General features: G+C 30.6%; 1 protein-coding gene across 1 annotated transcript; it reads left to right on the forward strand.

The window, feature by feature from the left end:
* Nucleotides 1-1221: 1221 nt before the first annotated feature.
* TPLATE (ARM repeat superfamily protein) lies at nucleotides 1222-10420 on the forward strand. The gene is made up of 7 exons (XM_028085387.2): nucleotides 1222-2574; nucleotides 3694-4290; nucleotides 5667-6028; nucleotides 6596-6899; nucleotides 7500-7622; nucleotides 9076-9531; nucleotides 9678-10420. Exons 1-7 carry the CDS (start codon nucleotides 1447-1449, stop codon nucleotides 10182-10184), a joined length of 3477 nt encoding a protein of 1158 aa, XP_027941188.1. The 5' UTR covers nucleotides 1222-1446; the 3' UTR covers nucleotides 10185-10420.
* Nucleotides 10421-25982: the final 15562 nt, after the last annotated feature.

Below are 25982 nucleotides of genomic sequence, written 5' to 3' on the forward strand. Positions count from 1 at the left end.
AAATGGGTACAACTTATATTTTACGATCAATAGATTAATTTATTATATTTTACTATCAATAGATTAGATTGTTCGGAAAAGAAAACTATTGGATCAAAAGCCTATAAAACCATATTTAATAATAAAGCTTACAAACTTTTACCCTTTTTTGCATAACATGTTTAATTTTATAAAAAAAAAAATGCACAAAGGTAATTTAAACTGTAAAAACATACCAAAAATTCATTTTAACCCTATTTTCATGTAAACATACTCTTACTTGTCTTTTTTATTATTCTAAATAATTTTATTTTTTACTCTTAGTTTTTCCTCGTACTTTTCATTCTCAATTGAATGATAAAACAATCTTTTAAAAATATTTTCGGAACAAGTTTTCGAACATTTTTCTTTATAATTCAGCAGTAGGATGTTTCTTTTGTTCATCTCCAATATTTATTATGCATTCTTAAATGGTTATGCGATAATTTTAAAATTGAGTTAAATACGTTTTTTTTTTCAATTTTTATTGAAAATTAAAATTAATTTTTTTAAAAATTTTGAATCAATTTAGTTATTTATTTTTAAATATATGTAAATTTAGTCATTTAAACCAAATATTTTTAAATTTATTTTAAACGTATTTTTCAGTTATGATTGAAGGAGCATATGTCAAACGGTGTAAACAAGCTAAAATACTATAATGAAATATGTTTAAAATGTCAAATAAATTTAATAAAATTTGATTAAAAAAACTAAATTCAAGTATTTTAAAAATTAGAAAACTAAATTAACTTAAGATTTTAAAAAATGACTAATTCTAATTTTTGATAGAAGTAGAAAGATAAAAAAATATTTAAACCTTTGAAACCGTAGAAAAAATCTTGGAGTTACATGAAAAAATCTCTATAATTATAAGTATATTGGGCTTGGGCTGATATTTTTTGGGCTTAGCTTTGTTTGCGTTTACTCAGACTCGTCATCAGTACTAATATTTTGAAAGGTTATTACTTGCTGATTTTGAGAAAAAAAGATGAGAGAAAAACATACCTGCAATTTCAAATCAATGCATATATACCCAAAAAACAACTTCTGACATCTTTATTTTTTTTACTGTAGATCAAATTGATTAAAAATTAGAGGAATAAATTGAATAAAATAAAATAAAAGTATTAGAGATCTAATTAAATTTTAATCTAAATAAATAACATAACAAAAAACTGCAGTAAAATGGGTTGTTTTGTGAATTCAAAATAGAAGTTTATTCCTTTACCCAGCATCTTATGGAGTTCTCCTGATCCCGGCAATGGCAGTGGTGCTCCTCTTCCACAGATAATATTTGACGACAGCAAGAGAAAACAGAAAAGAGGAGTTGATGATATCATTGCACCCAGTTCATATCATTCAATTTACAGATCAGATCAGATCAGATCAGCAGTCTCTCAAGGCTGAACTCGGCAACACCCAAGAATGGACATTCTCTTTGCCCAGATCCAAGCTGATCTCCACTCCAACGACGCCCTCCGCCAGTCCAGCGCTCTCCTCCAGGCCCTCCAGCAGTCCGCCGCCGGCCGCGACATCGCCGTCATCGCGAAAACCGCCGTAGAGGAGATCGTTGCCGCCCCGGCGTCCGCCGTCTGCAAGAAGCTAGCCTTCGACCTCATCCGCTCCACGCGGCTAACCCCGGACCTCTGGGAAACCGTCTGCAGCGGCATCCGCAATGACCTCCACTTCCCGGACCCTGATGTCGCCGCCGCTGCCGTCTCGATCCTCGCTGCTATCCCCTTCTATCGCCTCGCCAAACTCATCTCTGACTGCAACAAGGAGATTTCGGAGTGCTTCGACTCCCCCAGCGACAACCTCCGCTTCTCCGTCACCGAAACCCTGGGCTGCATCCTCGCCCGCGACGATCTTGTCACACTCTGCGAGAACAACGTCAACCTCCTCGACCGCGTCTCCGCCTGGTGGGCCCGCGTTGCTGCCAACATGCTCGACCGCGCCGATGCCGTCGCCAAGGTCGCGTTCGAATCTGTCGGACGACTCTTCCAGGAGTTCAGCTCCAAGCGCATGAGCAAGCTCGCCGGCGACAAACTCGTCGACAGCGAGAACTCCCTTGCGATCCGCTCCAACTGGGTCTCCTCCATGGTGGACTTCGTGTGGCGCAAGCGCCGCGCCCTCATGGCGCGCTCCCTCATCCTTCCCGTCGAGAACTTCCGCGCCACTGTCTTCCCCGTCGTGTACTCCGTCAAGGCCGTCGCCTCCGGCAGCGTAGAGGTCATCCGTAAGCTCTCTAAGGCTTTCTCTGCCGCTAGTGGAAATGACGAGGTTGATTCCCATGCGGAGAAGCTTGTGGGGGTGTCGGACGTGGTGACTCACTTGGCGCCCTTCCTTGTTTCCTCGTTGGAACCGGCTTTGATCTATGAGGTTGGGATCAACATGCTGTATCTGGCTGATGTGCCTGGTGGTAAGCCTGAATGGGCTTCGCAATCCATCATTGCCATTTTAACGCTGTGGGATCGGCAGGAATTTGCTTCTGCTAGAGAGAGCATTGTAAGGGCTGTTGTCACCAATTTGCATCTCCTTGATCTTCACATGCAGGTGGGGTGCCCTGGTGTTGTTTATTCACATCCATGAATTACTGATTAGGTTAAGAAAAATGCTTGGAACAAATTCTTCTTTCGAACACACTATCTCATGATTTTGTAGTTTTCAGTATGTTTTCACCAGTAATTGACTGCTTTAAGAGTAAGAGACTGACTTAAAAAGAGTGTTTTATGGAGTAAGAGGCTGTCTTGAGAAGAGTGTTTTATAGTGTGTTCTTAATACGGTTCTTAAATGGATTGTTATGCTGAGTGCTCTAGTGCTTTTTTTCTAGTTTTTTAAATGGTAGTATGCTAGCCTATATAAAGTATGACTAGCTTTGAAATTTCACTTTGGGAATAAACTTCTATGTACGTACGAAGATTTTAGGGAAGTTAGACAGGGTTTTAAGACAGTTCGATTATTCTTCTGCTCATCCTTGGTAGTGTAATGCTTGTCCTAATGTTTTTAATTTAATGTTGCTTTTTAGCCTATGAATTATGAATATAGCATCAGAGTTTCACTAGTTTGGTGCTGTGTGCATATGCATCTCTATAAGCATTTATAGAAAAAGAATGAGTCTCTTTACATAAACTTTTCCACAATCAATTATAGGAGAAAAAAATAACAAAAAGAAAAAGCTATTTATCTTGTACACAATTTTAGTTTAAGAAGAAACACATTTTATTTAAACAAATCAAGTGCTGCTGTTGAAGTCAGTTTATATATCTTAGTTTTTTGATAAATCAGATGGGAGTTTTTCTGTTGAAGTTTGATTGTTCATTTTGCTTATCCTTGGTATTCTAATGCTTAACCTAATGTTTTAAGTAGTAGTTTGTTAGCCTTTTGAATTATTAAATGCATCAAAATTTCACCAGCCTAAGCCATAGTTCACAACAATATGGTGGGTAAATGTATTTGATCTGTATCTTGTGTGCTACTGAATTGTATGAATCTATTAATGCTGCTGGCAAATTTCTAGACTTTTGTTTGATTGTTGTGCAATCTAGCGGTTACAATGTATGTATGTGAACTGTTTCCCATTTGACATTTAATGCTAGATTGTATTAGTGTAGCATAGGATATTTGGCTTGACAAAGTTGCTTGTGCTTATTATGTATAGACGGCTGCTTGTAGGTATCACTTTTCAAGAGGCTACTTTTGATGGTGAAAAACCTGAGAGCAGAATCGGATCGAATGTATGCTCTAGCATGTATATGTAGAACAGCTCTTTGTGTGCATCTATTTGCCAAGGAAAGTGTACGGAGAGGGCAGAAACCTCTCCCTGGAACAGATATAGCATCTCTTTTTGAGGATGCCAGAGTGAATGATGATCTTAACAGCATTACAAGTAAAAGTATATTTAGGGAGGAGTTAGTTGCATCGCTTGTGGAAAGTTGCTTTCAGCTGTCTCTGCCACTGCCTGAACAAAAAAACACGGGCATGGAGAGTAGGGTCATTGGAGCTTTGGCATATGGAACGGGTTATGGTGCATTAAACTGGACTGAACCTGCTTTGGAAGTGGTGGAAGTTTGTCGGCCTTGTGTTAAATGGGATTGTGATGGCCGTACCTATGCCTTTGACTGCTACTTGAAGTTGCTTGTTCGGCTATGTTACGTATATGATACCAGGGGTGGTGTTAAACGAGTCAAAGATGGAGCTTCTCAGGACCAAATTTTGAATGAAACTAGATTACAAAACTTGCAACGTGAGCTTGTGAAGGACTTACGTGAGGTACTTAGTCTAATATTCTGTCAATTGCATGTATGTGGCTGGTACCATAGAGGCTTTTATTATCAATGAACCATTTGATAAGGATGAATTTCATAGGAAAACCTTAAGTTTATCCCACGTTTAATCTATGCCCTTGCTTTCCATTACTACTGTTTACCTTCCATTAAGGCATTCATCATAATGCTATTAAATTCAATAATGCAATTTGATAGTTAACAAGTATGAATTTTCACCGTCTTTAGACAGTTACTCACCTCCATGGTGGAAGCAAATTATCTTTTACCTTGTTGAAACTAGGCAAGCTGATGTCATTGTTGGTTTGTGGTGCATTGCACCTGTAGCAGCAGTGTGGTTCAGAGGGTCATAGTGTGGGTTGTGTAGTGTGAATTGCGAGCCCTACGTGATTCATCCACTGCAGATTAGAAACAATTGAATTGTCCAAAATACCTTTACTTAATTGACGTTTGTAAGGTTATTTTGGGTATTTTGTGTTTTTAATTTGATTTTTTATATTACACGGCAGTGAACAAAATGAACCAGCAACACTGTTATTTTTTTTCTTTCCATTGTTCCCACTGTTAATTTTCCTCCCTAGTTGCTTTAGGTTTAAGTATTATTATTTTAATTTAATTCTTTTTGTGTTCAAGTAATTATTATTTTTTAAATTTGGGTTTTAAGTTTGTGTTTTCTTGACCTTATACTCTATATTTGTTCGAGTACCACAAGTTTTTACTCTAAATGATCATTGGTGTATGGTCTGATTTTTTTTCTCTTTGTTTTTCAACTTATATCCTTATAAATATTAATTGTTTAATATGGATAAAAAATATTAGTAATGATCATACAGCCATCCAATATCCCACTTTTTGTGGTCGGGCCATGGCGCCTCCATATCTGGGAATGACAATAATGGTTTGAAGATATTTTTAAAGTTTTCTAGGGCATTTTACTTGAGTTATAATTTTTCTATCATGCAACAATATGTGATATTAGATGGTGAAATTTAAAGTAAGACTAGTGCATTTTGAAATTATGAAATATTTATTTCTAGACCCTTGTACATTTCTTCTTTGTACTCTCTTATTTTTATGATTTTTTCATTATTATAAATCAAATCTTATAAGATTTAGTTTCCTCAAAGTTAGATGGTGCCTTTTGAAATTATGAAATATTTATTTCTTGACCCTTTTAAATTTCTTCTTTACACACCCCCTTGTTTTTATGTTCTCATTATTATAAATCAATTCTTATATGATTTAGTTTTGTCAAACACTTTAGTGTTGTTTAAGTTGGATAAATATATATATCACAACAAGTGAATGGAATTTTCTCACACACACTTGAATGTTCCATGGTAATGTTTGTGAACGTAACAGGTCAATACACCAAGAATTTTGGCCCGCCTTATTTGGGCTATTGCAGAGCACATAGATATAGAAGGATTGGATCCACTCCTAGCAGACGACCCTGATGACCCTCTTAATGTCATCATATCAAATATTCACAAAGTTCTCTTCAATGTTGATGCAACCGCAGAAACAACAAACAGAGTTCAAGATGTACAGGCAGTTCTTATATCTGCTCAACGGCTGGGATCACGCCACCCTAGGGCTGGACAGCTACTTACCAAAGAGCTTGAAGAGTTTAGGAACAATCCTTTGGCTGATTCTGTCAGCAAGCACCAATGTCGTTTGATATTGCAAAGAATCCAATATGCTTCAAGTCATCAGGACACTAGGTGTGAATATTGTGCAAATTTATTCATCACTGCTGGCAATGCATTTCTAATTTACTTTTCCATGTTGTCATTGATCCCTTTCTTATTCATATGTTTCCTTAATTCTTCTTTTCTTAAGTTACTCCTTTAAGTAAAACTCCAGTCTGCTATGATTGTAAAAAAGTTATTGCTTGATGGTGTTGTTTCTTGAAAGCTTGCTGTTAGACCTCCTGTTGGATTGAGGTTCTATAAAGGTTGACAGAGTCAGTGAGAGGTACAGGGGAATTTTGTAAAACAGAGATGCAAGATTTGATTTATAAAATCTTGAGAGGGCATGGATTTTTTACATAATCCAGCATTTTAGGATCGTCATTCTTTCCCCTTCACATTAGGAAATCCTGTCTTTGTAACTAAAGTCTACACTTTCAGATTCTTGTGCCAGTGGTGATCACTTGCCAATTTCCTCTCTGTTCGGAATATATTGGTGCTTAATGGCTATTTTCAATGCTAACCAAGATCTTTATCAAATCATTAATTGAATTCATCATGTACTATGCGATTATTTCTCATTATTATTGTTACCTTCAGGTGGGCAGGGGTTACAGAAGCCAGAGGGGATTACCCATTTAGCCACCACAAATTAACTGTTCTGTTTTTTGAAGCATCTGCTGCTCAGGATAGAAAGTTGGAAGGATTGGTTCACAAGGCTATTCTAGAGTTATGGAGACCTGACCCCAGTGAACTAACACTTTTGCTCACAAAAGGAGTGGATTCTACTTTACTGAAGGTTCCTCCTACTGCGATTACTTTGACTGGAAGCAGTGATCCCTGTTATGTTGAAGGTTACCATTTAGCTGATTCAAGTGACGGGAGGATCACTCTGCATTTGAAGGTCAAAAAGCTTTCTGAACTTTTTGCTTTCTTACTCAGTTATTTGGATTTTGCAAGTAAATTTTGAAACATTTAAGTTGGCCATATGCTAGACCATTCTGTAATAGCCACAATTTATCCCTTCGTAAAATGAATTAGAGGTTGACAGAACTTATTACTTTATGTGAAGAATAGTAGATTGGGTTTCATTTTAAAGTGTGGTGACCATAATATCTATTGCTTGAAGATCCCCATAATGTTGGCACATTGATTTCTTCGTTGGAAGGTGGCGCCTGTAATTTCATGTACTATCTTTCTACAATTGCAACTATTTAATTTTACAAAAACAAATATTCCAAGGTCGTGATGCTCTACAATTGTATTTCGGCATGCGATAACTTCCTAAGTCATGGTTCCTTAAAAAAATAGCATTAATCATTAACCCCTTAGACTTTGATCGACTATCTATTAATGTATTAGCGTTGCTTAGTAATGTAGTGTCATATTTAAAACTTTAAAACTCATGGATGAGGTACATTATTTGTTTTTGACGCAGTTTCTTTTCCAAGCAGCTATGATGTTTGTCCTTATTTTAGTCTCATTATAAGTGAAAATATTTCAGGTCTTAAACTTAACTGAGCTTGAATTGAATCGGGTGGATATACGTGTGGGATTATCAGGTGCATTATACTATATGAATGGTTCTTCTCAAGCAGTGCGGCAATTACGTGGTCTTGTTTCACAGGTTTCTTCTCCTCTAAAGTTCATATTCCATTCCAATTTCCAGTTGTTATTTTGCATTTGCATCTTTTCAACTATTCTAAGTAGGATCATGTATTATTAGGAAAAAGGTGGTGTTAGAATAATTTATATTATCTTAGCAAAAGTGGTTTTTATGTTGTATCCATCTGAAACCTTACTCTTTCTTTAAGCTTTTGTAGTAAGCCACTGATCATTATAAACATTTAAATCTAAATCAGTACGTGTATCTAAGTTAAGATCTGTCAAGCTCTTTTTCTCAAATATTCTTTTAAGTTAGTATTAGAGAGGGTTGATCTTGTTTTGTCTATCTTGTTTGGAAATAAAGTGTTTTACGCAGCCTCCATCCGTTGTTGTTTTTCTCTGGTGACATTATGATTCTGCCGATACATTGACAACTTCATTGCTGAAGGTCATCTTGCTATTCAGGAACTAAGAAATATTCTTGGAAATTCAGTCATTGGAAGAAACCAAGTAGAAGTTGGATAAGTTATATACAGTCATGATTCTTTGAGCAATGAATCTTAATTTTGATCATATTCGGGATCAAATTTTAACTGGTCAAGAAGTTCCATTAATGTGTTTGCTCTGGGTTCCAACTCTTAAAAGTTGAAATCCTCATGATTGAATTGATTGTAGACTCCTTAGATAGTCCCAAGGACCCAAATCAAAAATTAATGATTGAGGGTGAATCATTCTCTGATACAGAGAAGAAGATAGGGGTAAAAAAGGAAAACCCTAAGTTGTTCAAGATGACCTGCACGCAAAATGGGGTTGGTGTGATATCGTTCTAGTGGCTGGAGGCGGCACACAAACAAGCTCCTAAGGGAACCCCATGTAGAGGTGGCTCATGGTGGCGTGTGAGGGGTCTGCCTTCAAGACTGATTAGGTTCTCCATCACATAGATAGATTATCCTAATCTAGTCGGTCCTTGAAAAGAGAACTGCAGTGGTCGGTCATGGTGAACATTGACAAATTGAGCGGGATTGATCCGCTTTGATATGAACTTGACAGTGGAAATAGAAAAGAAGCTTAACAGATTAATTCACTCCTTTGCTGCTGATTTATATATTTATAGGCATACTTACACGGAAGATATCCATAAAAGATATGAGTAACCTACACATAGCTAACGAATAGGTAATTCAACACAAATAAGTTAAACAATTCTGACAGAAACAAGTCAAATCAAAATATAGAAGAATAAATCTCAAGGGAACATCTAAGATATTCCAATATATTCAAAGTATCTTTATATATTTCTAATATTTCTGACATTGTCTTTTGTTATATCTTCTGTTGGCAACCCTTAAAGTACTATTATTTGATAATATGAAGGCTTGTATTATATGTTTATGTTAATTGTTTTCCTTTTGCTGTACTTTAAGCTCTGTTTCTTCACACAGCAGTTTTTTACAATTCTTTTGTTCCATTCTCAGGATCCAGTGTTGTGCAGTGTGACAGTTGGTGTTTCCCACTTTGAAAGATGTGCCCTTTGGGTTCAAGTATTGTATTACCCATTCTATGGTAGTGGTGCTGTGGGAGACTACGAAGGTGACTATGCAGAGGAGGATCCGCAAATCATGAGACAGAGGAGAAGCCTAAGGCCTGAATTAGGTGAGCCTGTGATTTTGAGATGTCAGCCGTATAAAATTCCGTTGACCGAGCTTCTTTTGCCACACCAAATATCACCTGTTGAGTTTTTCCGACTGTGGCCGAGTATGCCTGCTATTGTCGAATATACTGGTACATATACATACGAAGGAAGTGGATTTAAGGCTACTGCGGCCCAGCAGTATGGTGCATCTCCTTTCTTAAGTGGACTGAAATCCCTGTCTTCTAAGCCATTCCACAAAGTTTGTTCGCATATTATCCGCACTGTGGCAGGGTTTGAGGTGTGTATTTGTTTGTTTGTTTGAAATAGTTTAAGGATGTGTTGCTGCGTTCCATTTCTGGAATTGTTTCATTTTCCGAAAATATAAAAGAAAGGGTTGTAACAGCTCTAATTCTTTTCCATTTTCCTTTATCCTTTGTGTAATAGATGTGCTATGCTGCTAAAACCTGGCATGGTGGGTTCTTGGGCATGATGATTTTTGGTGCAAGTGAAGTGAGTAGAAATGTGGACTTGGGTGATGAGACAACAACCATGATGTGCAAATTTGTGGTTCGAGCATCCGATTCATCTATTACTAAGGAGATCGGATCAGATCTTCAGGGTTGGTTGGACGACTTGACCGATGGTGGTGTGGAGTATATGCCAGAAGATGAAGTGAAAGTAGCTGCAGCTGAGAGGCTCCGCATATCAATGGAAAGGATAGCCTTGTTAAAGGCAGCCCAACCACGACCCAAGACTCCAAAATCTGATGACGAAGATGAGGAGGATGAAGATAACAAGAATGAACAAAACAACGATGAAGATGAAAAAAGGAAGGGGCCTTCAACTCTGTCCAAACTAACTGCTGAGGAAGCTGAACATCAAGCTCTTCAAGCAGCAGTACTACAGGAGTGGCATATGATCTGCAAGGATAGAACTACTCAAGTTAATTAACTATTTTCCTTTTACTGATTTGCTTTGTATTTTTTTTATAGTCCCCAGAAATGTGAGTATATTATTCTTTGTAATATTTTCTTATTTTACGGTATACAAACTAGGTAGATACCAAGATTTTCCAAGAGGGTATTCTTTATATCCATTCCCATATTTGCTGGAGAAATGCTTTTGTACATGTAAGGTGCGGCTATTGGTTTGCTATTTTATAGTTGATCATTTCTTTGAGTTGGAAATGTTAGTATTTTTTCTTTGTGAATCACCTGAATTTTATGTTGTATTTAGATTCATTTTTTTTGTTCTAATTTCTGGTGAGAAAGTGAAAGAGGAAAGGAAAAAAAAAAACATAATAAAGTTGTGTAGATTAGGAAAAATAATTGGAGAATAGAGGAGTAAAAGAATTAAAGATTTATGAGTAATTTGATTAATCGATAAAATTAAAACTTAGATGATAACTGAGAGTTTACAAATTTGTATTTCAAGAATGGTAGAATGGTAGTGTTGTATGATAACGAGACTTTATAATAATGAGAGTTTATTATTTTAATAATAAAATGATTAATACAAATAAAAAATTTATAAAAAAAAATTATTATTTAAAAACATTTTATTTCTATTTATATTATTAAATGAGCACGATTAGGAAATGTTAACTTAGCACAATTGGTTTGAACTTATTAATGTGGTTAGTACAATTGGTTTAAACTTAATGTGGTTAGAAAGACTGGATTCAACTTTTAGTTGTTCATTTGGTTTACATTGTTTGTTTGTATTGAAGTGTGGAGTATAGTTCAGTTCGATATAAGTTACTAGGAAAGAAAATGATAGAGGAAAAATAGAGTAAGCCAAGCTCGAAATGTTTTTTTTTTTTAAATATGATTTTGTCTCTCAATCTTTAGTGAAAGTTAAAATTAATTTTTTTTTTAAACTTTGATCTAATTTAGTCCATCAATTTTAAAATTAAATAAATTTAATAAAAACTAATTCAAAATTAAGAAACTAAATAATATAAAGATAAAAACAATTTAAAATATGTCATATTAATCAAAGATAAAAATAATTTAGATATATAAATAAATGTGAACTTTATTTTACATAAAGTTAAATTTATTAAAATTAATTTTTAATATAGTATCAAAATAATTTAATAAACATAAAATTTAATTGTGAGGTCTTTGACTTTTGAAAGCTGTACAAAAATTTAGTTCTCAAGAAGATAATTTACAATAATATATAACAAATCTTCGCTTCCAAAATACATAATTAAAAAAATATAATAAAAAGCTAAAAAAAACAATAAACGCATTAAAGAAGTATAAACAAGAAAGCAGAAGAAAACTAACCATAGTTCATATATTTTATTTATAAAAAATATCAAATATGCATAATAATATATATATATATATATATATATATATATATATATATAAATAAATAATGTATATGAAAGTTATAAAATCTTATTCTTGATAAGAATGAATTACTAAATAGTTATTAACACGTATAATAGAATCAATTATCACACATGAAAATGAGAAAGAAAATAACAGAGAATGGAGAAGAACATGAAGATTAAAGATAATTCTTTTGACATGTGTGTGAAATCTTTAATTATAGATAAAGTGATAATGGAACAATTCTAAAGTCATCGAGTGATGAAAAAGACTAAAAAATATACAACAATAAGACCCAACATAATTAATTTAGCTTCACATTGTAATTAGTTCTATCTTCTTAGGTCATCAGATTTCAGTCTCCCTCATCTTTTGTTACAGTCCGCCTAATTTAAAACTTATAAATATTTGTTTACCATATCATATACTCTGTTTCTGGGGAAGAAGAATGGGTACAAATGATAAAGAAAGAATTAATTTATTATATTTTACAATTAGTAGATTAGTTATTCTGAAGATAAATTATTGGATAAAAAGCCCATAAAATCATATTTTATAATAAAGCATACCATTTTCACCATCATGTAAATATATTACTTGGTTTTTCTATTAATCTAATTAATTTCAACTTTTACTATTTTTTTTCTTTTTTATCTCTTACTTTTTCGTTTGAAGGATAAAACAGTCTTTTAATATATTTCGTGAGCAAGTTTTGGAACATCTTTCTTAATACTTCACTAGTATATTGGGCTGATCTTTGCTTAGACTTAGTTTCCTTTGGGTCTTACTTAGACCTGTGGTTGCTACTAATATATTGAAAAAAAAAAAATAGAGAAAAACATATATGCAATGTGAACAAGTAAAAGTGATAATCTGAACACTCAAATAATTCAAATCAATGGTATATATACCCAAAAAACAACGTACATTTTTTATTTTCACATTAGATCAAGTTGATTAGTCAATGCTGCAATTTCGATAATGATGTTCTACTATTTTCATGGAGGCATGTGATATTTGACACGGATATGTAAAATTAATGAGAATAGAATTATAAAATCATATTCTTCTGCACATCTCTGAACAAAGATACAAAATTACGGCGGAGACTTTGAAATATAAAAGAGAAAAGACAACCTATGGTTTACCTGAGATGTCTACGAACTGGAAGAAAACATCAACAAAAGGAAATGCTTTAGTTATTCTTTCTTTAACGTAACAGTGAGCTTTTGGTTTACTTTCTGAATAATCATATGTTGTTACATTCATCAACAGTCTGGGAATGAAAGTGTCTGAACATGTTAGCATATCGGAACTAGCGAGAATGGCTTCCCGAATGTAGACAACGAGACATAAAATTTATGAGTATTTCTCTAAATTCACTGAATTGAAGGTTTGTTATTATCAATGGACAATACAGAATTTAACATGTTCTTGAGACCACAAGCTACTCCCAAAACAAGATATATAGCATGCATTCTCTACTTATCACTTTTCATGCATGATTAAGGGGATTCAATCCTTCATAGGTAACATAATTTTGTCTTATCATCATTACAACATCTAATTATCATCACAACGTTAACACAGACCAACCAAAACCAAGGATCAAATACTCAAAATTTGTTTTACTTTAGTTGTCCTTCTATCCCTTTTCAATTCACATTAAATGGGGCATTTTATCAACATTGTTTTTAAGACATCAGTGGTTATCAGTGCCCCAACCACTGCTTTTCTGATTGATATCTATTAGTCAGATTTTGTCATAATGAATATAAAAGAACAAACCAAAGTGGTTATAGAAGGATTGTATATCAAAAGGGTATGTAGTATTTGTTCACGTTCAATAAAACAATAGGACAAATTATGAATTACGGAACCTAGACAAAAACAAATACCCACCACATGATTCGTGATGGCTGTTGAATAATTAAGTTTCTAATTTTCAGTTTTTCATGTGGATTCATGGACCTAATATGTAACATTTTGATGATGGAGTTGCGCAGCTGAATGCATTTGTTTATGTTTGACTGGTCACGTACCTAATGGAAAAACAAACCCATGAAATTTAGTGAAATAGTCCTTGTTCCCCATTTCACAAACAATGTTTTTACATGTCATCTAACTCTCATCCTTAATTCATAATCACATGCACGTTCCCTAGATAGCAAAAGATGTGCTCGGTAGCGTCACGAAAAATTTGTCCAAATCATTCTAATGTATCTTCACTCATGTTGAAAAAAGAAGAAGAATTGCTTACATTGCAGAAAATGAGGCTGAATGTGAAAAGATAAAAAAAAACAATATTTGTCTCTTTGTAACTTCGAATTGGTCAAGTGTACATGATATTTTAATTCCAAATCGAGTGATTGATTTTTGTTTTTGACTGAGATATCGAAGATTAAATTAATTAACACCTTTTTCTCTCGACTCAAGCATATTGCCCATTTAAGTAAAAACTCTGCAAGTCAGAGCATTGATAAAAAGAAAAGAAAGAAAAAAAAAACAGTACGTTTAAATGCAATGAGTTAATGAATTCACTGCTATTTATGTTCGAATCAAACCTTGCGTGATTAAATGATCCAAAAGTCAATGTTTCTAAACGGTTGATGTCAAATGTTTTAGCCTACAATTTTCTAGATAGCAGTGAAAATATTGGAGTTTCCTAGAACCAGTTTTACACGTGTTTTGTGGGAGAGTTTTAAGAATGCAAGACCACATAGTTTAAATCAAGCTCCCAGGGTTTCTTCATTTGTGTTACTGCTGCATTCATTGTGAATTTTTAGGATGAATGAATGTGAATGAATGTCATTGGTCAAGCATGGTAGTAGAATAATTCGAGACCCTAATGACTCTTCAACGCACAATGGAGGCAAATTGAAAACCAACCAACTTGTTTTCTTTCATTGTTTAAGTTGTTGTTCAAAGAGAGTGTATATATTTAAAAGAAATTTGCAGAAAACAGTGTTAGTATGAAATATGTTTCCTAGTTCAACTTTTGGTGTCCTTGGACGGTCTAGGAAGATAAAAAAAACCAGTAGTATGTTGAATAGGAATGAAGTATTGGTCTAGTAAGGGTAGTAGAAAATGATTTTGGCAACTGCGAAATGGTTGAAGCAGAGCACTATGCACTGTTGTCTTGAATTATTGGTCTAAGTTCGTTGCATAAACATATTTGTGGCATGTGAATTAGGAAAACAAGCTAACCTTATCGTGAAGGACAAAATTGACAACATCATCAAGCCATCAACAAAGTGTAGTGTTGCCAAAAGTAGCTTATGTACCCTATTCCAAGGAGACTGTTGCATGTAATTTTGCTATCTTCGAGGTTTGTTTTTTAAAACTCACTTCATTTTCTTTAATAAAAAATGGACATAGATTTTGATCACAACATTTCAAACAGTTTCTACTTATTTACTGTTATGGTATTGATATAGTATCTTGTTTCTGTGTATGGTTTCATATAAGGTATTTAACATCATTTTTAATCAATAGTTTACCACCGATGGATTTATTTTATACAGAGAGTTGTTTATTAGGAAGATTTATATATATGACTTTAGTTTAACATATATAAAGTATTGACACCGTAAAATAATGAATTTATGAATTTTTCATTTTATATGATGTTTAACTTTACCTTTTCTATTTATTATAGGATTTGGACTCACACTTCTAACAAATATGAAAGATGGGTGAATCTTTAAGAAAAGTATTAGTTTAAATTGTAAGATTTTATGTCTCTTATAAGTACCAACTTGTTAATTAAAAAATAATAAATTAATAATAAGGGATAAAATAATAATTGAGTTAATGAGAAACAATTTCATTATTATTTGATGGGTTTAACAAAGTAATAGGGTTTATAAAGCATTAAGGTATAGACAAGGTTCACTCCCTAAGAAATAAGTATATTTCTTTAAGTAAATATCATTATTCATTTAAGTGGATATCAAATTATTAGAAAACATAATAAAGAGAAAAAATTGAGATATCTCGTTAAATATTTAGAGCACCTAAGGATAACTTATGTCTTTAATATAAGTAAAAAAGTGTAATTTAGTTAAGATTTTGTTCGAATTATTTACATTTCCGTAATGGTTAAAGAATCATAATATTTTTATATTTAAGATGAAAAAGAGTGAAAGATTGTGAAACAAATAACATTTCACCCTTAAAGAACAACAAATATAAGAAATTAACATCAATTAGATTGATCACAGTGTTAAGATATTTTTTTGTATTTAAAATATAATGTATTTTGATATCATTATTTCCTTCACAATCTTATTTAAAAATGTGTTTTCATTCGTTAAGAAAAAAAAAATTTCATTAGATATATCTTCAACTCTTAAGCACATATCAAATTTTCAAATAGGTGTAGGCCTACCAAAAATCCTTATATTATATTCACTTTGATATTTTGGTTACAAAGTACGCGTTATGGAAATGGATATGGTACGATATTTAATAAAAAAAAACTTTCTGATAAAAGGAAGTAAATCATAGGTTGTAAATTAGAATGAATCAAATGTTTGTGCATTTCAATGTCATTATTTTCTTGGATGTCGATGGTTTTCGAACTTCATTTAGTTTTATTCTGTAACACATGGCATGTCATTATTGGACAAAAAGTTTTACTAAATTATTAACTTTCCCAAATTTGTAAACAATATCAAGTAACCACCACATGCCGTACCCAATTTCTGATTTTTCAATTGACACCTCACATGGTTCGTGATTTGGTTCGCACAAGCCTCCCTTGAAATTAATGTTTTCATTTTTTTTTTTTCATGTAACATGCACTTTGACCAATCAAGTGAACAAACAAAATGAAAACACGACCAAAGAAATATGAGATTTTCTTTTATGCGTGTGTGCAATTACATAAATTAATGGTCATTAATATCGAAACATAAAATTACCCCATATATTGGTCAAAGAATATCATTGTCTTTTTACATTCTTTATGCATGTATAAGACTAACAAATTTGGTTGTGCATGTTGTTATGATTCCAAACATTTTTTTAGTTCTTTGAAGTGGATTGTCATGCTAGAGGAAAAGATTGTCCACAAATTAATTTAGTATTACAGAATCAAATATCCAATACAGCCATGCCAAGACAAACTTCATTATGGAATCCACAACGAGAATCGACCGAGAAAATGTTTCTGGGACTTTCTGTGTTTCCACAGTTCATGAACAAAGTTTGGTGTTGTTACTTTATTAATGGTTATAAATTTAAGATATTGTTTTGTTACAGGGAAGAAGAGGTGAAGGGTATTTCAGAATAGTAGACTTCGCAGAGGTAAAAGATTGATGGAGATTCTAGTTTTCATTATACTTCAAAGATTATAAACTAAGAGTTCTGTTGACTAATATCTAACTAAGAATGAGATATTTTAAAATTAAACTAATATGGAGCAAATTTTTAATTTGAATAAAAGAAATCATTCGTAACAAAAAAATAAAAATACAAAGGGATTTTTACATTAAGTTTACAAAATTAATTAAATTTAGAACGATTGTTTTGTGCTTCAAATTGGCTTATGTAGGAAACTTTCTGCCTTATCTTCTCCTACTCCAAGTCTTCTCTTCTCAATTTTTTTACATTATCTCTTTTCGTATTCTAGTACAAGCTATCATTATAAAATAATAGCAAAAGAAGTAGAAATAAAATCTTATTATTATTTTTATCATGTTTTAATTTTTCATTTATATCTTTTCAAAATTTTAGTATGTTTATTTATCAATACTTTATATCTATTTTCTTCGTGATTGTTTTTTATCTATAGTTATAAAATAATAACAAAAGAACTAGAAAAAGATCTTATTATTATTTTTATCATGTTTTGGTTAAGATATTAGGAGCTAAGATTCATTGATAACTGAAGCAACAAAATTTCTCTTAAACAAAAACCCATCACTTTCCCTTCTCTCTTGATTGAGATTTATGCAAAGAGCCACCCTGCTACCTCTTGTCCTTTCCTCCTTTTGCATTTCCCCTTAAATAAAACGCACCTCTTCATTCTCCATCAAAATATCCCAAAATCAGAAACCTATGCATCTCATAATAATCACTTTAAGTCATTATTAGGATTAAAAATGTCACTTCAATATAAATAAGTTTAAATATATTTTTTAATTTTAAATTATTAAAAAAATGTGCTTCATCTTTAAATTAAATTATATATTTATTTTGTTCTTCTATTTTATGAAAATTATCTACAACATAGTATAATATTTTTTATATGAGAAATAAAGTTTTATATAAATTATAATATAATCTCTAAGTATTATTTATTGGAATGGCATTTTACGTTATTTTTATGAAGAAATATTATGATTAATATAAAATAATAAATTAATTTTAATGTTTTAATATTATTTTATAAAATGATGAACCAACATAAAAATCATGTAAAAAAATTAAATAATAATGAATCAATTAAAAAAATATTAAAATTTTGAATACTCAAAAGAGAGAAGTGAGAGAAAAATTACATTTATTTTATAAAAGATATTAATTTTAATAAATTAAGAGACCTAATTGAAAGTAAATTATACTTTTAAATACTAAAATGATCATTTGTCTAAAATAAACTATCAATAATATATATTATAAACTTTTGTTTTGGAGAACATTAAACACTTAAAAAAGTACATAACAAATATTGTAAACCTAATTACTTATATATCTTACTAAAAAAAAGTAAAAATTGATGCATAGTGAGGCTTAGTGATCCGGCAGGTTTATATATAAGATTGAGTGAAGGAGTTTAATGGATTAGAACACTTAATTTGACCGACAAACCAGACCGTGTTACCATCTTATGGTATATCTACAAGTGAAACTCATATTTTAATTATTATTATTATTTGGTACGATGTATCTTAAGGAACATAAAACTACCTCTGCGTTTGAAAAGAAATAATGTTGGATTTGGCCATAAACATAACATAAAAAAGTTGATAAATGTGAGTGAGTTGTGGAAGAAAGACGTTGCAAAGGGTATGTGTCCAATGCATAAATGTACAGTGGCCAAGGTTTTTGGCTCTATCCTTTGACTCACACCCCTTTTCTGCGCTTTATGTAACGTGTTGGGCGCAGGAGCCCCCCACCGACCATTTCACTCTACGCTATTCTTTCAACATCATCATTTCTCTCAATAACATATGCATAATCTCAAATCTTTTCCACTTCATTGCAATTTCATTTCCTCTTCAAATAAATAAAAGAAAAAGGTATTCCTTAATTAAATATCTAACATACTTTTATCAGAATGTACATAAACATTCTTCATTCAACACGTCTCAAACTATGTACTCATATGTCAATTTAATTTATTCAACACATTCTCGATTCGATGTTTATCAAAAAAATACCATATTTAATATATTAAAAGAATTTAACATAATTTTATTAAAATAATTCTATTTATTTAATTTTAAAATTTAAAATTAAAACATGTCAAAATTTCAGATAAAAATAAATCTCAATTTCCTGTTAAAATTGAGATATAAAAAAAACATAAGCATTCTTAATACTAACTTTTATTAATATAGGTTATTTGTAGTTTAAAAAAAAAGAAAAAAACTCAGTTCGACATAGTGAGCAAACATATCGTTAATGTGATTTGAACTTGTCATTGCAACGTTGAAGGTACCTGTACCTTCATTAGTAGTGCAAGGATCTATCAAATCAAATCTATTCAGGAAGAACTCTCTAGTCTAATTGCCCTTTTATGTATTATTGTTAGCAGAGTGGATAGGGTTTCATGACTCATCTATTGCTATTTCTAGTTCCACTAGGTTGGAAAAAGAAAATTTCTAAAAACATGTTTTAATTTGAAGTGAAATAAAACTCGTCAAACTGATTATTTATTGGAAAAGGCTGACATGTTGAATAAGAGGTTCAATCAATTAGCTCAATAAAAATGTGTGCTTTTCTTTTTGTTGTTGTGGATGCTTTTTGTAAGAAACTGGTCAACCAACTTTATTTGTTTGTCCAACTTAATCATAATGGATTATACTTATTTACTTTCGTATATAACTTATTTTTATTATATGTTACGGTTTATGACACTTTTAAGTTAAGTTTAAATTATATATATTGTGTTACTGATATTACTTTGTATATTATACTATTTTATTAACAATTTAAAGTTATAAGATTTTTACAATTAGTTTGACTCCTATTGGACCTCTAACTATCTAAAATCTATCTTGATTCAATGACAAGTTTCAGAAGCTTATGTAGAAAAACAGCATCCACAATAAATGGAGAGAGGAACTCCCTTTGTCAAATTGTAACAGGGACCTAACATTTATGTAGTCATCTAATAATACTTATTACCTTATTTATTACTTTATTATAAATAAAAAAGACATATTTCACACATTACTCTCATAGTTAGTAAAACAAATCACTAAGAAAATGTTTAAATATTAAAAAAAAAATCATTTTAGTAACTAATTTAATGACTAATTATTTTTTTCTTTAAAATTATTCTATTTAGAGATTTTTTTTATCGAGTTACCATTCAAATATTAAACTAGTCTTTCATTTAATTTTGAATTCAAATATTACTTTTTATGTTTATCTATTAATTAAATTTTTACATTTTTAAAATAAAAAATGTCATAGTTTAAGTACTCTAAATCTAAAATGTAACATCTTATGTGAAACAATATAAAATTAATAATTCAAATCCGCAAATAATTCAAAAACTAAAATACATTATTATAAATATTTTAAGCGTTTAAACAAAAAACATAAATTAAGATTTTTGAAACTAAACAATGAAACTGGAAGCTTGGAACAACTTAGCAACACCATCATCGTCCTTCACAGGTAGTTTAACTCTTACATCTTTATCTGTTCAAATCCATAAAGATTATCATTACAACAAAAGAAAAACAAACACAAGAAGATACAAAGAAAAGCTAATGTACAAAAGGATTTTCATAAAGCCATTTAACAAACAATGTTAACAAGACAAATAATCATACAATTAAACACCAATCACACCAAATGAGACTCTTCTAAATTCAATCATCCAAATAATTAATGTTGGACTACAAGGATGTTTTAGCACTTGTGATGTATACTCTCAACACCACAAGGTTAATCCTGTACAGGTTACTAGAACTTCAAGAAGATCAGTACCTCCTGCCACTCTCAACCTGTAATCCATCATCCTTTATATGTGTTTGAATGACTAATAGAGTATTATGATAACTTCCTATTGGAGTCCTTACTTTAATGCACTCCCTTGAAAATCTTATCATACTTACAGTTCAAATCTCATCAGATTCCAAACATACATATTATCATTCTTATATATATATACTACCACTAGTCCTCATACAACTCAAATTTCACAGAAAACATTTATCATGACACAAACTTTAGAACATTCTCGTAATAAATTGTCCAACGAGCTCAGTATGCGCCTAGCGAGAGCACCACTAGAGCTCCTAGGAATTTATATGTTAAAGTTCGTCCAACAAAGCTCATATGTGTTCATCAACCACCAAGTCTGTGAGCTCTCTTACTTTGAAATCGCTTCACAAGAATATTCTCACTAGCAACCATAAAGTCAGTGGGTGCTCTCTGTCTTCAGCATCCACGCTGCCCTTCACTCAACTTCCAGAAAATGAAATTCTGCAATTATGCAAATCCAAACCTATCAAATTTCATTGTATTGTTTTTCACATGACATCACATACAAATTTGATGTATAACAATTCAACTCAATTCATACAATCACATTCGCAAAATCAATTATCAACTCACATATGTCAATACAATAAAATAATATTACTAATTCTCAATTTAATAACTCATGCTCATTACGTCTAAAATAATATTTTGTTGTCATACAATCACATATGTCAATACATACTTAGTAATTGAACCAATTTAAACTTTAGAATAGTTGTGAGTAGTTTTCGTTACCTTTGATAACAATCCAAATAGCTCAAAGACCCTACAACAACTTTAGATGCACAAAAATCTCTATCTTCTTCCAGGAACAACACAAACATGATCAGAGTAAAGTATTAATCAATATAGAATCTCATAGATGACTCTAATATGCAGGATAGACCTACATATTTATGAATTTTATATTTATACTTAAGTCTTTAATTATTAAAATAATCAAATCTCATTATTTTAAACACATTGTCAATTCTAAAACACCCATTTTATAAGTTCTTACATAAAATATAATTAATAGACTAAACAATTGTTATCATGAATTTTAGTATTAGATTTTATATTTTGAAGATATTATTTGTGATCATTTTGATTATATAAAATATACTTACAAAAATATAGTTATAATTATAGTCAAATCTACGTATAAATTTAGTGTGGAAAATTTCTTTATCTGAAATGTGACCTTATCTTCTCCTTTCACTATCCTTCAATTATGCGGGACCAATGTAATGCACTTTTTATATGTTCTCTCAATTTTCACCATTTTCTTTCGTAATTCATGCTCCACTCATGGAATGTGTTCATAGAATGAGGAAGAATCTGAGACAGGTTTCAGAGTCATAGCACCATAAAGATTGATGTAGACATATATGTAGAATTTGGTCCTGTATACTTGTTGCCTCCATGATCGTGAAAGTATGGATAATCGAAAAGAACAATAACAAAAATAAGAGTCATCACTTTGTTTTATTATTATTTTGCTGAACTACAAATTAGTTAAAACATGAAACATAAATGTAAAATTCATACGATTGAAATGTCAAAGCATCACTATATTTAAAAAATGTACAAGTTCAATCTCAATATCAAACATATAAGCAAAATTCAAAATCTTAAAACAAGACTTAATTAAAATATAAACAAATGCAAAGTTTAAGTGTGACATGTCAACGATGTCACTTAAAAAGCATTAGGTCCTTGAACAACATACAACACATGCTTAACCGATGAAATTTATTTAAGCAAATACTTACGTTTTAAGTTATTTATCTTAAGTGGCCTTCATTATCTTTAATTGACCATCTTTTTTAAGAAACAATTCAAAATATTTGTATGAAAAATCAATATATTCTATTAAAGGTTTTTAAAAAATAATAAAGAAAAAATAATTTGAATGTTAGATATTTCTAACAAAATAATTATAAAGAAAAAAGAAAAAAATAATTATAAAAAAATAAAGTTATCAAATAAAGTACTCACATAAATAGATTACTAAAATAAGGAAGAAGATTTTACATAAGAAAAAGATAAAGAGAATATATATGTTGTATGGATAATTGGTAATGGAGATGCTTTATATATATAAAACATAAAAATAAAAACAATGGATGATGGTGTGAAAAAGATGAATATAATTTATTTATTTATTTTGAAGTAACAATGACTTACAAAAAGTAATAACTATTAAGTTAATTAACAATTCAATATTAAATTAAAAGAATGATTAAATAAATGATTTTGTTAGGAAAAACTCAGTTACATAAATAAAACATGTACAGATTTGTACAGATTTTCATTAATAGGATGAGTTCTAGGTTTTTAAGACCTTCAAATCTTTATAACTCACCATCTTACATTACCTAAATAATTTAGTCACAACTCATAGTAACTAACTAACATTAAAATGGTTTGATAAATAAATAGTATTTATCTTTTATTTTATAACTTTATAAATAAAATATAGATAATCAGTAGAAGGTCACCTTAGTACTTCCATCATTGATTTAATTCAATGTTAATAGTGATGTCTAAGTATGAAATTACCTTCTTTGTAAACACTTATAGAACCAAGTTAAATTACTTTCTTTTCAAACATTTATAGAAGAATAGAAAATTGTTTGTAAGTTAAAATTAATTTATGTAAGTATAATTTGTAACAAAAATGTTTGATTTTAACAGAAGAAATGTGATTTTATTATTTCTGTCTTTTAAAGACACATCTATTTAAAGATTTAGTCAAATATGGAACAGTGGAGAGTTATGAGTTGGACCATGTTACTGTGAAACCATGTTTCTCTGCAAACGATGTGATTAGTATGAAATTCAGCCTGAGGAGATTATGTCACGAGACATATTTAAATTTGAATGAATGAGAAAATGACAATCCATTTTACAGAAGGAAAAAGAAGAAGAGGTTGGTTTACATGCATGAGAACTTTATTTCATGACAGTAGAAGTAAAGTGACCTCTCCATCATCTACAGTAATTTCAGCTCCCAATCGTGACAATGTCACAGGCCCTCCTTTTATCAGAATTTCTTCCTCATTGGCCGTTTTTTCCCTTAAATCAAACACCATCGCATTACCTAAATCAAAACAAACTTTTCACTGCCAATATAACTTTTTTCAACGCTACGCCTTTCGTTTACTAAAACCACCTCCAACTCATCTTTTCGATCTGGTCCCGCTCCTTCCTTTTCTAAACTTCATTCAATTTCCCTCCCAAACATTTTTCTTACAAATCAAATTTTAAAGACATAATATTCCAACCTATACAACAAAACAAAATCTTGGAGGTTTAATTATGTTCCGCATAAATTTGTTTGTGTGCTCGGATCATGGTATCATCTAGCATTTATGTTGTTTTGTTTCATATCTTTGTTTTTTACTTATTTGAGTTATTTTATTTAAATGTTAAATTGAGTTTTTATCTTTTAAGAAAATATTTAATGTGACACCTTTAGGTTAGATAACAGTTAACATGTTTAACAGTTACTATGCGTCAAGATTTAAATGTGTCACGTATTAACAAATATTGTAACTTAATTAATAAAACTTAATTTAGTAGAAAAAAATATAAAAACCAAAAAATTCATAAAATTAAATATAGGTATGTATGGTGAGAATATCATTTGATTGATAAATATGATTCGGTATGAAAATCTTAAAGATTATCTTTAGAAGCATATGAGTTATAGACTAGTCGACTTAAATTTACATATTAAAAAAAATTATATTTACTATATTACATATTTAAAAACATTTATAAAAAATGTTTTATTATATAAATAGATTTACAAACTATTGTCCATATTATATATATTATTGAAATAAGTCAAGTAATATATTCAGTTGATGAAAGAAATATGAAAATTAATGTGTTCCAATCATTTTTCATTTTTTTAAATCATTTCATGATTAAAAATGAAATTAAATATTATAAAAATATCTTTAACTAAAAATTATTATATACCACAATAAATTATAATAATAAAATTTCAAATATATCTGTAGTCATCAAGGATTATGCAAAATTACCCATTCAATATCATTTATTCAAAGCCAAATCTTATACACACTTATATTGTATATTGTTTCGGTACATTCAATAAGTCATATATTCTTTAAGAATCGAGGTTAAGCGCAATTTAAATATTTCTTTCTCCTTTCTCTTTCCACTCTTCAAGACACTTTATAAGGACAAAATCGTGACGGACGAAACTTCACGCTCCAAAATAAACAATACTTTAGAAACGATGATTGTTCCTTGATAAAAATGAAGATTTAAGAAAATGAAGATTTTAAAATAATATAAGAAATGAACGTTTAACATTAAAAACAAAATATATAGTATTTATTATTTTCCATAATCATCCTCCCGTTTTAATCGTTAAGGTTTTCTTTGTCAACTTAAATAATTTTTTCAACTTATGTTAGTTAAGGTTATTTTCAGTTGATATAAATTTGAGAATTTTCTAGTCAGCGTTAACCAAAGTTATTTTTTTTGTAAAAGCAAATCAAACTCAAATTATATTTTGACCAATATTAGCTATGATCTCCTCAATCAACATTACTATTACTACTCTTCAATAGCATGAGTTTGTTATTTATAATACTTGGACTATATTTTAACCAATATAACTTGTGGTTTTTAAATAAATGTTAATAATAAAAAGTCAATGTTATTTCTTGTCAACAAAGACTATTTTTAAGACATGTTACTTATATTTATTTCATTTATATTTTTTCAATTCAATTTTTAAATAGATGTTTGTGGAGATTTTTTATTTTCAATCCACATTGTGAATGTAATTTTATTTTGTCAAAAATCGGTTGTTTTTTTTTTTTTATTAACATAGTTTCAATCAGGAGTTTTTCTTTTGTTGAGAATAGTAAAAAACTATTATAAATAATAATCAAGACATGAACTTAATCAACATATAAATTTAAAAACATTCCAATTTATAATTCTTAATTATTAAATATTAGGATAACTTATCATACTTGGCAACTTATTTAAAAAAAGTAACTTAACATTGTGGAAATTTCTATATCTGTTAGAATTGATAATTAAATTTCTTAATAAAATTATTAATTTTCACTAACATCAAACCATTTTCAACTTGTTCTGCTTTACCAAAATAATTAATCTAGTATGACAAATTTATGGAAAGTAA

Source organism: Vigna unguiculata, chromosome 1 (genome assembly GCF_037176805.1).
Source record: "Vigna unguiculata cultivar grain cowpea cultivar isolate G323 ecotype 2 chromosome 1, ASM3717680v1, whole genome shotgun sequence".
Classification (NCBI taxonomy): domain Eukaryota; kingdom Viridiplantae; phylum Streptophyta; class Magnoliopsida; order Fabales; family Fabaceae; genus Vigna; species Vigna unguiculata.